The sequence below is a fragment of the Prionailurus bengalensis genome, chromosome A3, assembly GCF_016509475.1.
Source record: "Prionailurus bengalensis isolate Pbe53 chromosome A3, Fcat_Pben_1.1_paternal_pri, whole genome shotgun sequence".
In the NCBI taxonomy this organism is placed as follows: Eukaryota; Metazoa; Chordata; class Mammalia; order Carnivora; family Felidae; genus Prionailurus; species Prionailurus bengalensis.
Genome location: NC_057354.1, coordinates 86,372,001 through 86,387,253, shown reverse-complemented (window position 1 = coordinate 86,387,253; position 15,253 = coordinate 86,372,001). Strand labels below are relative to the sequence as shown.

Below are 15,253 nucleotides of genomic sequence, written 5' to 3'. Positions count from 1 at the left end.
AGTTCATGAGTTTAAGCCCCACATCAGGCTTGGGGCTGTCAGCACAGAACCCACTTCAGATCCTCTGCCCCTCTCTCTCTGTCCCTCCCTCACTTGTGTTCTCTCAAAAGTAAATAAAACATTAAAAAAGAAAAGTAAAACTTTTCCATTTTCCATACCCATTGCACTGGCTTAGCCTGCTTTTAAGAAAACTGGTTTGCTCCTAACACAGGATGGAAATGTGTGTTGTGGGAGGCGGGCAGAGGGGCAAGTTGGGAGGGAAGACTGTCCATCCTGAGGCCGGATCTCCTGCTCATTTATGAGATGACTCATTTTTATTTTGTGTGGCTTCAGTGCATGCCTGCTAGTTCTTGTCCACCTGTGACAGTATGAGGGATACAAGCCCCAATTAGTGGGGGGCTCTAATGACATGTCCTCCAGTGCCCAGGCAGAATGTGACCGTAGTATCTGCCCACGCTGACCATCAGGTCAAACACATTAGCCTTTAGAATGATTCAGTGGAAGAAATGCACTTGGTGACAACTGAATATTCAGACAAAGGTTATTTTGGAACTACTCATGCTAGGGGCTGAGGACTGTATAAAAGCTCCCTTAGCCCTGACAGTCCTCTGATGGGCTGAGCTCTGACATACTGACAGCGGGAGGGAGCAGCTGCACTGACGCAAGGGTTCCCACCCATGGTCACACACAAGAACCTTCCCAGGAGGCCTTGCAACCACCAAAGCTAGGGCCCACTCCAGACTTGGCTTCAATTGTTCTGGCATGAGTCTGGGGGCGTCATAATTTTTTTTTAAGTCTTCCAGGTGATTTTATATGTAGCCAGAAAAAAAACCACCTGCCATTAAGGATCCAGAGAAGGAGTGTCTGAAGAGTTGGTAGAGTACAATCCCACTCGTGCCTCACAATCCCCTTGGCATAGCCCCCACCCTGCTTCATCAATTTTCCATTTTCTCCAGGATTATTTCCACCATCATAATAACAAGCTGCAATTTCTCCCATTCTAAACAAGACTCTCCTTATACTCCACATTGCCCTTTAGTTACTGCCCTATTGCCCTGCTTCCTTTTAGAGAAAAACTCCCTAAGATGTGCTTTCTGTGTGTGCCATCCAATTTCTTTCTGCACAATTCCTCCTAGACACAGTCTACCCAGATATCTCCCGTCACTACTGCACAGACAATGGCCCTATCTTACCATCCAGACATGCAGGTGTGTTCAGCTCTCACCCTTGCTCAGAGATGAGGAACCTGGAGAAGCCCAGCACAGGCACTCCCGATACCCTCTGGGGTCCAGCCTACAGCTGGCCCTGCGGAGCTGGGATCAAAGCTCAGTGAACAGAATGCAGAACTGGAAACTTCCCAGGGAAATGAGAATGACAATAAAGCCTTCAGGAAAGGGAAAGTGACTTACACAGCGTGTGGTGGTGATGATGACAGAACTGGAGATGAAAGAGAGACCATCGTTCATGCTGACCTGAAGCGCTGCTTTCCTGCAATGACAAAGGAGCCAGAGATGCTCAGCAAGATGTACAAAGAGCAGGGGCCCATGAGCTGACACTGAGGTCCCCTGTAAGCCCTGCTCCTCACTACCCAGGGGAAAGACTATGGTCTCTTCCCCTGGGGCCTGTAAAATGTAGAGGAGGTCTCTAGGGCCCATCCACTGTAACCTTTTAGAGACGTCAGGATACCCTTGGCTAGTGTATCAAGGCATTGCATTCAGCCCTTCTCACATTGCAGCAAATTGCATTGAATGGGAAAAGCTTGCTGCCATTTAATTTACCTGTCACATTGTCATAGGAAGAAGTGTTCCCCAAACATGGCTCGAGTCTATGGGGATAACCTTGTCACGCTGTAAACTTAACGTTCTGTTGTTATTATTGGGGCTATCAGTAACTGATTCTGACGAGGGGGTTTGTGACCATCCTGGCAAACTCACGGAGGCACAGCAGTGGATGAGTTACCTTCCACCCACCTTCCATCTCTGTGAGACTCACTGAAACCTGAGCTTGCATTTTGCTTGTACTTGGCCGTATGGACACAAGGTTAGCTGGTGGAATCAGTGGACTTGGAGACCAGTGTTAGGCAACCAGAGTTGGAGGCTTTACCATTAGAACAAAAGATCGAAAGCAGAATTTAGATGAAAATGTTTAGTATTGTTTCCTCAAGACCACCATTCTATCTTCAGCCTGTTGTAGACATGTTTACAGAGAAATGAGTTTGTGTTCTCTGACAAACACAGCTTCTCTGCCTCCCCACATAGTCTTTTCTTGCTTAGGGTACTAATTGTCTTCCTTCTGTTGAATAGTTTCATCACACTTCACCACCACCTATTATAATAGCACCGCCATGGAATTTCCCCCCATAAATTAGTTCACAGAACCTTGTGCAGTCTGGGTGAATACCCAATGTCCTGCAGAGGCTCAGAGGAAGGAGCACTGAGCTTGGCCTCAGGAGGTCTGAACCTGGGGTCTTCAACCAGCTCTGGACCCACTTAGCCCCTTCGAGCTTCCTTTCCGAACTTCCGTATCTCTAAGGAGGAGATAATCATCTAGCAGGGAAATCACGATGACGGGGCAAGGTAAAGTTTGTGCGAGGGAAGTGTGAGAGCTTTCTAGAAATGTAGTTGTGTGAGACACACCTTTATTCAAATCTAGACAGTCCCACTACTGCAGTGTGACCTTGGGCAAACTACTTAAATTCTACTTAAATTCTCTCAGCCATAGATTCCACATCTGTAAAACTGGGATGACATGAGTACCTGGTTCTTTGGGAACTTGGGAGGATTAAGTGAGATCCCCTTTGTGAAACATTTGTCCTGGTGCCCTGCTCACTGTAAACATGGGCACCATCACCATTACCTGGAAAGGTCTAGACAAAGACTGCATTATGACAATGAGGAGAGACGTTTTCTTCTCCCTCTGTCCCCTCTACCTTCTCTCTCCTCCCTGGCTGTGAGGTTCAGTTGCTGGTGGAAACTTACATGCCAACTTCTTTTAAGATAGGTGCTGGACACAGCAAATAAGTATCTTCCACAGTGAAGGGCTTCTCATCTGTAAAAAGGAAGTCACTGGATTAAGAGGAGTGAAGTGACTTTATAATTTCATATTCAGTGACTCCTAGAGACCGACTCCTGGGAGACACTAGAAAAGCAGTAACTATTTGAATTAGAAACTAGCCTGGAGCCATAAAATCCACTCAAGTGAACGCACTTACAGGCTCCTGCCAGAACACTAGTCTCTGACTTCATACATCCAGATGAGTCAATCAGGGAACAAATAGAAACTGAGCTCTTACCATAGACCAAGCATAACCAAGGGGAAACCAGAAGATACAAGACTGGTCCCTAGGGGAGCGTCAGGTCTGAGTCTAGTTTGAGAGAGAAGTCATATTCATGGAGAAGGTTTGCTGATGCAGCATTGTTTACGATAGCCAAGACACGGAAGCAAACAACTTAACTGTCCATCCATGGATGAATGGCTAAAGAAAATGTGGCATATATATATATATATATATAGTGTATATATATATCATTATCTTGTGTGTGTGTGCACACACACAACATATATCATTCATTCATAAATAAAGTAAATCTTGCCATTTGTAACAACATGGATGGACCTGGAGGGCATTATGCTAAGTGAAATACATCAGATGAAGAAAGACAAATATCATATGATCTCACTTTTTTTGTTGAATCTAAAAAAGAAAAAAAATGAACTCATAGATTCAGAGCACAGTTTGGTTGTTGCCAGGGTGGGGGTGGGGGTGGGGGATGGGCGAAATGGGAGAAGGTGGTCAGAAAGTACAAACTTCCAGTTATCAAATAAATCATGAGGATGTAATATACAGCATGGTGACTATAGTTAACAATACTGTACTGCATATTTGAACGTTGCTAAGATAGCAAATCTTAAAAGTTCTCATCACAAGAAAAAACTTGTAGCTATGTATGGTGATGGATGTTAACTAGATTTATTGTGGTGATCATTTCGCCTTCTACACAAATATTGAATCACTATGTTGTATATCTGAAACTAACATAAACCTATTTATCAATTGGATCTCAATTTTTTAAAAAAAGAAAAAGTTTGCTGACATATTAGAAGTGGCTAAGCCAAAATATCATTTGACTTCAGAAGACAGAAAGCTCCCTTTAGGTGGGTGATGTGGTGAGGCGACAGGAAACACAAAATCTGAGATGTACTTTGGTGAAGAGAATGGCAAGAGGAATTGCATGAGTAAAGGCAGAGCACAAAGAAGACATATGCCAGGGTAGGAGGGAAGTAGGATTTGAAAAGATCAGTATAGGAAGAAGTTTGAGTGAGACTGAGGAATTTGGACCTAAGTCTATTAGCCATGAAGAGATCTTTGGAGACTTTGGGAGAAAAACTTGAAGTGATGATTTTGGAAGTTTCAGCAGATGCAGCTGTGAAAGATGGATGAAAGTGGGGGACACTAGAGGTGGGAAGTTCTTGCTCTTATTCTATGGGTTGACTGGGGAAATCTTAAGCAGGTTTCATCTTGAGCTCCTTAAAAATGTCATTGTGTCCCAGGTTCTGGGGCCAGAAGCAGGGCTGAGAAGTTACTGACTATAGTCAGTATATAGCACTTGTTCCTTCATGATGCAACATTTAAGAGTGCATGCTCTGTGCCAAGAATTGTGGTAGGACCTGTGGGTGAGATGGAGATGAATAAAATGAGTCCCTTTAATCAGCTGTGAATATGAATGCCTGCACTAGAAGACAGAAAGGAATACATGTATAATTGAAGGACAGTATTCTGCTATTGGCATGTTATGAAACTGATGTGTCTAATGACATTGGACTGTGGCAGACACGAAATGCTTGCCTGAGTGGGGATTAGGAAGCCTCGTGCCCTCCATGCCTGGGTTGAAGGAGCAGAGCCACCGGGGGTGGGAGTTAGAGGACATGTCTGAGTGCTAAGCACTGTGTCTCCATGGAAGCAGGAAGAAGAGGATGGTCCGTTACAGTCTCCTCTGATGTCTAAGCAAATTTTCAAGTGGTGAAAAGTTCGGTTCTTCCAAACCATTCATTAATTTATTCATGCATGCATTCATTCATTCATTCTTTTGTTCATTCATATTTTGTTCAAATATTTATTAAAGACCTACTTTGAGCTAGAGACATAGGCTTCGAGAAGAGAAACATGGTCTCTGATTTAATGGATTTTATAGGAGCTGCAGGGGGGATAGTTATTGAGTACTTTCATTTTTATTGAAAAATATATTCTTTTGAATGCCTTCCACATGTCAGGGCCTTGCAATGAACAAAACAGATGAAAGCACCTCGCTTAAGGAGCTGACATGCTAGTAACTACACAAGTTACTATTTCATTATAATTGTGGTGAGCGCAAAGAAAGAGAAAGAATGCTTCCCAGAGGAGAAGCCATATAAGCTAACACCCATTGTCAGGTGAAGAGGACATGGAGTGAGCCAGGAAGCCCTGCAAAGGTCCTGGGGCAGGAAGGAGCCTTTTAGCTTTGAATGCTAAAAGGAGGTCAACAAGGCTGCTGAAGTTGAGTGAGACAGTGATTCAAAATGAGGCTAGAAAAGGCAGCAGGGCCAGATGATCAAGGCCTTGTGGGTCATGGTGGGGCGACGGGAAGGTACTGGAGGTCCCTCCTCATATTTAGAACTAGCATTCGCAGATTACGGAATGTTGCTGGGGCAGTGGAGGCATGCTGAATGGAATTATGAAGCTTTATGGTGACAGTGGTGGATCATACAATCCTGAACTGAGCATTTTTATTTTCAAGGTGTTTCCCAGTCTCTGGTGACAATAATGGCAGTGAGACTCTCCCAGGGCATCCTGTGTGTCGGTGCTCTCCGTGCACTTTGAGCGTGCTACATAATCGAATTTATAACCTGCTAGCTGTGCTCCCAGGAAAGAATATTCTTCCCTTTATTTTATTTTATTTATTTATTTTATTGATTTTTTTAAATTAAAAAATGTTTATTTTTGAGACTGAGAGACAGAGAGAGAGAGAGAGAGAGAGTAAGTGGGGTAGGACAGAGAGAGGGAGACACAGGCTCTGAGCTGTCTGCACAGAGCCCCACGCAGGGCTCGAACCCACAACCTGTGAGATCATGACCTCAGCCGAAGTCGGACACTCAACCGACTAAGCCACTCAGGCGCCCCACTTCCCTTCATTTTAAAGGTGAGGAACAGACGTAGAGAGGTGAAGAAACTTGCCCAACATTACCCAGGGGAGCTTGGATCCACACCTAGGCAGTCTGGCTGCCACCTCTTGATAAGAGCCATGCGTTATCACCTTCTACACGACCTTGTGAACTGAGACAAGGCAAGGGCATTGGGCGCATTTCCCAGATGCAAAATGGAGGCTCAGAGAGGCAACAGTGACCCATGGTTGCACAGCAAGTCAGAGGCAAAGCCGGGACTAGATGTGAATTCTCCATTATTCTTCCCTTGCCAAGAGCCTCTCCATTCCAGGAAAGGCTTATATTAGACAATAAACCAAACTCAGGACAGGCATGGCTGACTAGAAACTATTTATTTTCTCTTGGCCATGGCTTATCCTGCTTCACATGCACTAGTAATACCTGGGAGTGCAGATCCCTGCCCATGGGGCCACGGGGTAGCCACAGAGTGGCCACAGGAGGCCTCGTGACTCTTGGCTGCATTCTGTGGGAAGAGCTGGTCACCCAGAATGGGCATCCAAGTCAGAGACACAAGGGAGGCTCCGGGCCCAGGATGCCCAAGTGGCTATTAGTGCCCAAGCCACTTCTAGAGCTTTCTCTGAAAAGCTCCTTCCCTGCCCTCCATCCCACTGGAAGGGGGTGAGAGGACAAGACTGGCCTAAGTCAATCAGTTGGTTCTTTTCCCCTCCCTTCATTTTCCTTTCCTGTTTAGGAGACCAAATATTTCTGGAGCGAAGCAGAGGAAAACCTCACTGGGAGGACTGAGGACACTTTGCTGAGGCTGTGGTGCAGTCTTAACACTGCCTTCTGTCAGTTTATCAGCCTCTGTGCCTGTGGGCCTGCTCTGGGGAGCTGGCATCTTCTGCTCTGAGAGGGATTGTTTGATTTGGAGCCTGTTTTCACTTTACCACAAAAATGAGTGACTTTTTTTTCTCTCTTTCTCTCTCTCTTTCTAAACAAAGAAGGGCCATTTGGTTTCCATAACGCAGATCATCTGACTTCTTCCTGGAACGTCCTCTTGGGAAGCAGGGCACAAAGCCTTCCCCCTCGGCTGAGCCACGTTTGGCTCAGGGACCCTGCCAACCTTGCCGCCACTTCTTCCAAAGCCAGTGGTGTTTATGGGGCCATAATCCACCCCAAGGACGACTGAGTCCCAGCTCCTCTGTCCAGTGGGCAGCCATTTCACTGTTCATTAGCATTGAGTGGGCAGGGGGGAGTGGAGACCAGGACCTAGGAGACCAGCGCTTGGCTTGTTGGCAACAGGGGGAGAGAATTAGGGAGGGGTGGGAGTTTGAAACCAGAAGTTAAGGGAATTTTTAGATGATCTGTAAATATAAATTTCCTTGCCTTTTACCAAAGATATTTCAGAATTCAGTGCATACACTCGACATAGGTTAATCTAAAACACTTGCTTATAAGAGTCTAATAATAGAACAGAAGATTGATTTAAACCCAGGTTTGGGGTATCAATGAGTATCATTATACCAAATTGCCAAACACCCAAGGCTTGAGAGCTGGGTATCCCTGAAGATGAGTACAGAGGGCACAGAGGGGGGCAGAGTACACACACACACAGTCTATATTCTCACAAATGTGTATATCCACTACATCTAAATCCATATCTATATATTTATTCTGATTCTGTCTGACACGATACTCATGGCCTCATTTGGCATTATTATTATTCATTATTTACAATTTGGGAAACTGGCTCAGAGAGGTTAGTTAATTGAATCAGTGTTGCACCACTAGTACATGTCAGGGCTGAAATTCAAACCCAGGTTTTGTTGAAATGATTTACCCAAGGTCAACCCAGCTAGTTTTTTTACAGATGTAATTTAAACTAGTTAGCCATCTTACATTGTCATAATGTCACAGCTAATTTTGTGATACAGCTAGCCTGAAGTATACTAGGAGCTAAGTCTTTGTATACCTGACCACTTTGGAGGCAAATGGTCAAGATGCTCCATGGGCGAGGCTGGATAATAGTAGGAGGCATGTCTTCTATGAGAGGGGAACAGGAATTGAAAAGCTCTCTGGTAAGGTTCAGGTACCTTTTGAGAGACAGTGATCTACTGTAATGAACCCATGTTCCAGAATCATACACTCAAATATGTACGCTCCCAGGTTTTGACCTTGGATCAATGTAATTCTTTTCAGACGATTGAAGGAATTCCCAGAATTCTTCCCTGCCATTGGTGACTATCTAATGGATTTGAGATAAAACCAGGATTAAAATTCATTAGTTAATTCAAACACCAATCACAGTGAATCCTTTTACAGGCTGATTAAATAATTCAAATGCTTTTCAAGCCTTGGAAATCTTTTCTTGATATAAATATTTATTTCTGGCCAACAGCACAAGAAAAACCTTTAGCCTTATCAGGGAGAGCTTGTTGAAACCCTCCAAAAGCTGATGTAAGTTCCAAAGTAGAGTTTACATTCCTACTGTTACAAAATAATGAAAGTTAGGGGACTAAATGAGCTCACTCTGCTCTTTCTCCCAATCTCCACTGGGTCTACAGAGCATTTCATGGCATCCTCGAGCCAAGCATAACTGTTCAGCACCAAATTATCAGCTGGTTTGGGAATGTGTCCGAATGGAGAATAGACAGGCTGGAGTTAGGCTGGATGTTTCTACCTTCTCACTGAATTCTCAAGTAACCGGCTTTTTAAAAAGTTAAGTTTTTAAAATACTGTGCAAAAACCTGAAATAAACTGATATTCAGCAGGACTCCAAGTTGGTGCAATTCAAAGCATCTGGGTTGAGCTTTCTGGAGCCCCAGCCAGAAAGGAGGTGGTTGATTGCCCTCTTGGGGCTCCTGCTATGATAATTCACAAACACGGGGATCTTACTGCCAAGCTTAATGGAACCCACTGCTTAGAGTGGAAGGAGATTAATATTTTTGGGGCATGTACTACGTGTCAGGCCCTGGGTGGGGAGGTTTTCATAAACGGGTGAGATAATAAGCCTATGGATTTTTGATGAAAGACATTACACAGTAAACTACATTAGGGGCCAGAGCAGAGATTTTGAAAGTGGAAGAGTGGCTTCTACTTGGAGAGGCTGACCAGGGGTTCTGAGGTCAGAGCAAGAGAAACAAGAGTCAACAGAATGGGAAGAGATGGTAGGGAAGCGCAGGTGGGTGGGACTAAGGTGGGAATAATCCTCAGAACATAGCGCATCCACTGGCATGTCCTCTCATGCCCGGCTGAAGCCAGAGGAGTACCTTGAATGTTGCAGAACTGAGTTGGCCACCATCTTTTGCCTCAGGCATGACCCACATCTACCCACCCCTTCCCTAGCCTGGAATTGTGGCAAGGTTTCCTTGGAAGCCCTCAGTGGCTACTACTATGGGCTCAGGCAAAGAGCTTGGCCCACAGGTCCCAGATAAGTTCCGTGCACCTACGTGTAACTATTTTACCAGTTCCTGTAGGTTATGGGTATCCAGGATATATCTTTTAGTTTCCCTCCCTCTTCCCTGGGGCAGGTTGCACTAGGATGGAGAAATAATGAGCACATGAAGAGCCAAGGCTCAGTTCCATCACCGCTTTGCCACCCACTGCCTAGGTCACCCTATCTGCAACCCAGAGTTCTCGCCTATCAGATGGGAATCATACTCATTTCGTAAGTTGTTGTAAATTTGAATGAAATGATATGATTAAATGCTCAACACTTAATAAGCACTGGCATGTCAACTATTATTACTAAAGTGAGGTACACCACTCACGGAGCGCCTGGGTGGCGCAGTCGGTTAAGCGTCCGACTTCAGCCAGGTCACGATCTCGTGGTCCGTGAGTTCGAGCCCCGCGTCAGGCTCTGGGCTGATGGCTCAGAGCCTGGAGCCTGTTTCCGATTCTGTGTCTCCCTCTCTCTCTGCCCCTCCCCCGTTCATGCTCTGTCTCTCTCTGTCCCAAAAATAAATAAACGTTGAAAAAAAAAATAAAGTGAGGTACCACTAGGCTCCTTCTCTGAGGCACCTGTACAACACAAGATGTGAATGCGTGCGCAAACTGAGTATGTCTTATAACTTATCTACCAGCTTGTGTCAGGGCTATATGGTAAAGGCGTGACGAGAGGAAAGTCATCTATCCAAATAGGATGTGTGGACATGTATATAATGCAGTGGTTCTCTGATGGGGTGATTTTGTACCTCAGGAGACAACTGGCAATGTCTGAGACAGTTCTGGTTGCCAAACTGGGGGAGAAGTGATATTGGCATTTAGTGAGTAGAGACCAGAGATGGTGCTAAATATCCTGTACTACACAGGGCATCCTTCTTTCCCTCCACAAAGAATTATCTGGCCCCATAGTACCAAGGTCAGAAATCCTGGTATAATGTCTATCATGGCTTTATATATCTATTTTGCCCATTGTAGAGGGTCCTTTAGGTATTACTGGATGGTTCACAGCCCCCAGGGTACTGTTAGAATGTCCAGACAAGTTCAGAGGTGTCATAAAGTGATGGACAGAGGAGGGAGTAGCAAGACACTTGGTTGGGGTAAGGACCAGTGCCTCCATGCAGGCTTTCATAGGTCCAGATTTTCCTGGTGGTAGGTAGGTGGGATAGCACCTGAGCCACTCTGCTTGGTGGGGCTTTATAATTGAAATGGGGGCACTCCAGAAGCGGGGCTTAGATTGCTGCCCAAGGTTCTAAGCTGCTGTGAGTGGGAAGGCTGTAGAGTCAGAACACCTTATCTATAAATAGCAATATAGGACTCAGAGCTGAGTGCAGTCTTAGAAGAAAATGAAGTGTCATCCTGGTCACTGTGTACATGAGGATCAAGATTACATCATGGCCCCAGAAAGAGAGGAAGTAAATAGCAAGGGACCATGAGTCCATTCCCAGAGGAGTGCGGGGATGGGATCCAGCAGCCTTGCTGGCCTCCAGATTGCCTTTTTTGGGCTTATACATTCCCCAGTCCCACACATGCTTATGACCTCTGTGGTCCTAGGCTCATCAGCTTTTGGAACTGGTCGTTGGCACAATTAGTTTGATTTCTCGGGATGTAAATTATTTCCTGCTCATATTTTTCTGCTATTTTTATTAATTATAAAAGTAATACATGTTTAGTGATAGAAGACTCAGAAGAAGAGTGAGAGAAGTGAGAAGTGAGAAGTCCGAGATACACAGAGAAGTTTACAAAAAAGAAATGAAAACCTTTGGTAATCCTAACTTCCAGTGACAAACACTGTTAATGCTTTGGGATATACTATTCCAGAATTGCTTTCTATGCGTATCATTTCTTGCATAATTGGGATCATAGTACCCATAATGTGGTATCTGGCACTCATCTTCATCTGAAGTTAAAAGGGGCGGTCTGGGTTATTGCAAGAAAACTAAATGAAAGTAACGGGGCCCAGGACTCTTGCAAAATATTTTGTCCTCTCAATAAATCTACACCAAAAAAGTTCTTGACTGGTTGGCATTTATAGAATTTACAAATTATCTTCTAAGCAAAGCACCGACCTTTAAAAATTGAGGTCAGAGCAAGTGGTGCACTCAGGACAGCTATAATTTACTAAGAGTAAATGTATTTTTGAAAGCTTTGTTTTCACTTGGTTGGAGACAGTTCAGGCTTCATGCACAAGGTATGTGTCTCCAGACACACAAACTCTTGCAGCTGTGCCCAATTAGGTTCGGGAGGGTTTTACCTTTGGAATTGGTATTGAGGGGCAAGTCTACCAAAATGGCTAGAGCCCTCCATGCAGTCATGACTATTAATTATGGCAAATGTGGACTGCTTTTAAAGAACACAAACTTATATAGAAACTCAAAGAAGAGGTGGGAAGGAGACCCCAGGCACACATATGAATAATAGTGGGTGCCAGCAAGCTGCTGCAGTGTGCATGCTGGGGGCAAGAGCTGAATGGCATGGGGAAGAGGTCCACAGAGAACATTCCTTTTCTTCCTTTCCCTTAGCTGCCCCCAACGTTTCCTCTAGATGGGTGTTGGGCAAATATTTAAAGAATGTCATTTGGAAGGTGGCATGGATTGTTAGCCTGCCTGGGGTTCTCACAAGTCTGGCCCAGCTCTGTGTTTGCCACCTTCTCTTCCCCCGTTGTGTTGAAGTGTCAGAGGAGCAGTGTTCTGTGAGAACAAGCAGCGTTCATGAAAGTCCAGCCATCTGGTGCAGAAGTCGAGGGCGCCAACTTTCCCCAGCAGGATAGGCAGGGCTGGGGTAATGACTGTCTCAGGAAGTTCACTCTCCTCTAGGCATGCCTCAAAAGAAGTGCACTGCACGCTAAGTCCATGTGTAGCTTACAATTTTCGCTCGGAGGCAACTGCCCACGCGGTAGAGCAGGGGCACTGTCAAGGGTGAGTCTATCAGGCGCTGCTGTAGCTAACTTTGGGCTGTGTCAACTCACCCCTGCAAGAAGGTCTTTTGCCCCAGAATGAAAATCTTTACCACCTAGTTACCCTCCGGTAGCAACTCCTCCTTTATTTCTACTCCATCCGAGATTACCGGGGCTTTTGTCTGACCAAGCAAAACTCCAGTAAATTTCCACTTATCTACATTTTTGTTTGGACCTTAAAGATGGGAACACCCACTAATACAGTTCTGGCAGGAGCCACTTCAAAATGACTGGCAAAGCCAGTCATTCTGAAAGTGGGAGCAAGAGAGAAACACTGCCAGATAACACAAAACTGACGTTCAAGAAAGAGAGGCCAGTCAGGGAATCGGAAGATGTGCTTTACCTGTGAACATACAGTCAGCTGCACACACTGACATGCTGAAGCCTGGGTTCTTCCTTCCCTGGTCTAGGGCTTTTTTTCTTGAACCTGGGTTCGAGTCTTGACTCCCTACTAATGTGCTCTGTGACCTTGGCCAAGTAGCTAAATCTCTCCGAGCTGAGGTTTCCTGTCTACAAAATGTGGGGGAGTCATGGGAATCAGCACCTCCCAATCAGGTATACATCAGAGTTATGTGGGCATTTGGGATCAGGGGACCCAAGGATCTGTGGGGATCCTCGTTTTGGAAGCAAAGTAAAGAAGTAGCCAAAAGCCTCTGGATCACCCAAGGGTCCAAACTGCTTCTACCTCTGGCCATCTGGTTGACCTTGGGCACTTCTGAGTTTTCATGTCCTACTTAGCAAAAAGCAATACACATAACTCATCCCTCACTGGGGGGCTGTGAGGACGGAGTGAGATAGTACAGTGAATGCACAGGGCCCAGCAATCAATTGCTGCTGTCACTTAGATGAAGGTCTCTGGAGAGTCTGATGTGCAGCCTGATTTGGCATCACGAGAGGAGATCCTCCTTTATGTTACACAAAGTGACATTCCACCATCCTCATATGACATCAACCCCCCAGGGATGCATCCACCTTGCACTAAGTACCTTTGACCAACAGATGCAATACTCTAACCGGTGAGAAGGGAAACTTTGGGAAGTTAATATTCTCTTTCCCTCTGTCTTCCCTCCCCATCTGCCACCATAGGTGCACATCAATGATCTCCTTAGGGTGCCCACTGCAGCCCACGGCCCAGATGTTTTCTAAGATGAAGTATAGCTTCTGGATAATTGGACAGATTTTAAAAAACAAACACACTGGAACTTCTGCATTTGAGTGAGTGTTGTCTCTCGTCCCCTTGGGAAGCTGAGCCCCTCTTTGGAACTCTTAGAACTGTCTCCATGACCAATGTTCAGTTTGAAAAAAATATCTCCAAAGGAGGAAAAGTTTTATCCTTTGAGTGTGAACAAAAGGTAAATCAGAGCCATGCGTAGTGAATAAGATTGGAGATCAAGCTGGGAAATAATATTTTGTATCAAAAAGTAAGTGTGCCTACAAAACCAGGCAACTGATTTCTCACATGGCCTAGAAGTTGAATTTTAGTGAGTTTGTTAAAAATCAGTCTCTTTGTTTATAGTCCTACTTCCTACCTCACCACACAGCACCGGGATGGTCTAGGTTGTTTTTCATTATTGCATCAATAAAAACCCCATTTTTAATTTACTGTTTATTAAAGTGGATCATTTCTCAGCTCATATCCCAGTGTCTCCTTTTTAGCATTCTGATCTCTCTGCAAATGGATTTCCAGTTGAAAGTGGATCTTTTCTTGGCACAATATGCTGAATCCTGGAGTAGGAAAAAGTGCAGCCAGAATAAATAAAGTTTGTGTGAAGATTTCCAAGATATTTTCTTGGACAGGAGTGAGTTCAGCCTGGTGATTGGAGAGCTAAAGATGTGTGCTAGGCCTAAATAATTAAGAAGAATTTTAAAATTAAATTTTAAACAACTGTTGTGGATTTTTTTTCTTGTTACATAAGAGACACATTGTAGAAAACTTAGAAAACAGAAAAAATTAACAGTGTTCTCATTCAGAGGTAATTACTGTTAACATTTTGATGTGTTTTCAAGTCTTTTTCTGTATATAAATGTATGTGCGTAAAACAGAAATAACATGGAGGTATTGTTTTGTAACTTTTGTGACTATATTATTAATATTTTCCCAGGTCAGCCTTCCTTCCAGTTCTTCCTTTCTCCCTCCTTCCCTTCCTTCCCTCCCTCCCTTCCTTTTTTCTTCTCTCCCTCCTCCTCTTCCTCTTTCTTCTTCTTATCCTTCTCTGCTGCCTCCGCCTTCTTCTTCTCTCTCTCTCTCTTTTTCTCTTTTTCCTTTTGCTATCATAAGTAGTATCAGGACGAACATCTTGTACCCAAGTCCTTGTAAACATTCCCAATCATTTCTTCTTGATGAAGTTGAAAGGGAAATTCTGGGTCAAAAATGTATAAAAGGAGTTGCTTCATTTTAAGAGTTGCCTTCTAAAAGATTTAGTGGTGTCTCACCAATGATGAGTGAAAACACCTGTTCCTCTATATTTTTGCTAATACCCAGGCATTGTATTTTTGTTAATCTTTGTCAGGTTGATAGATTATTTCAATTTGGTTATTTCTTTTGGTTATGGTAAGCAGTTTCCATATGCTTCCTGACCACTATGGTTCTTGTAAATTTCCTTTTCATATCTTTTACCCAGAGGTGTGCTTACTTTTTTGTCTTTTGTTTGTTTTTTTATTGATTTTAAGAGCAGTCTATATATTAAGGTCATTGACTCTTTGTGTATTATATGCCCT

The 15,253-nt window shown here is 44.3% G+C and overlaps 1 protein-coding gene and 1 long non-coding RNA gene across 3 annotated transcripts in view; one reads left to right on the top strand and one right to left on the bottom strand.

Moving 5' to 3' along the window:
* ANTXR1 (ANTXR cell adhesion molecule 1) overlaps positions 1–15,253 on the bottom strand; it is a 222,562-nt gene that overhangs the window by 115,251 nt on the left and 92,058 nt on the right. For both annotated transcript variants that reach the window (XM_043603551.1, XM_043603552.1), the window contains exons 11-12: positions 2,979–3,048; positions 1,410–1,488 (exon numbers count right to left, since the gene is read on the bottom strand). In XM_043603551.1, coding sequence (XP_043459486.1) covers positions 1,410–1,488; positions 2,979–3,048 — 149 coding nt within the window. The remainder of the gene's footprint in view (positions 1–1,409; positions 1,489–2,978; positions 3,049–15,253) is intronic.
* The window catches only part of LOC122496947, a 121,955-nt gene that overhangs the window by 68,256 nt on the left and 38,446 nt on the right, over positions 1–15,253 (top strand). The gene's annotated exons all lie outside the window — the stretch shown is intronic.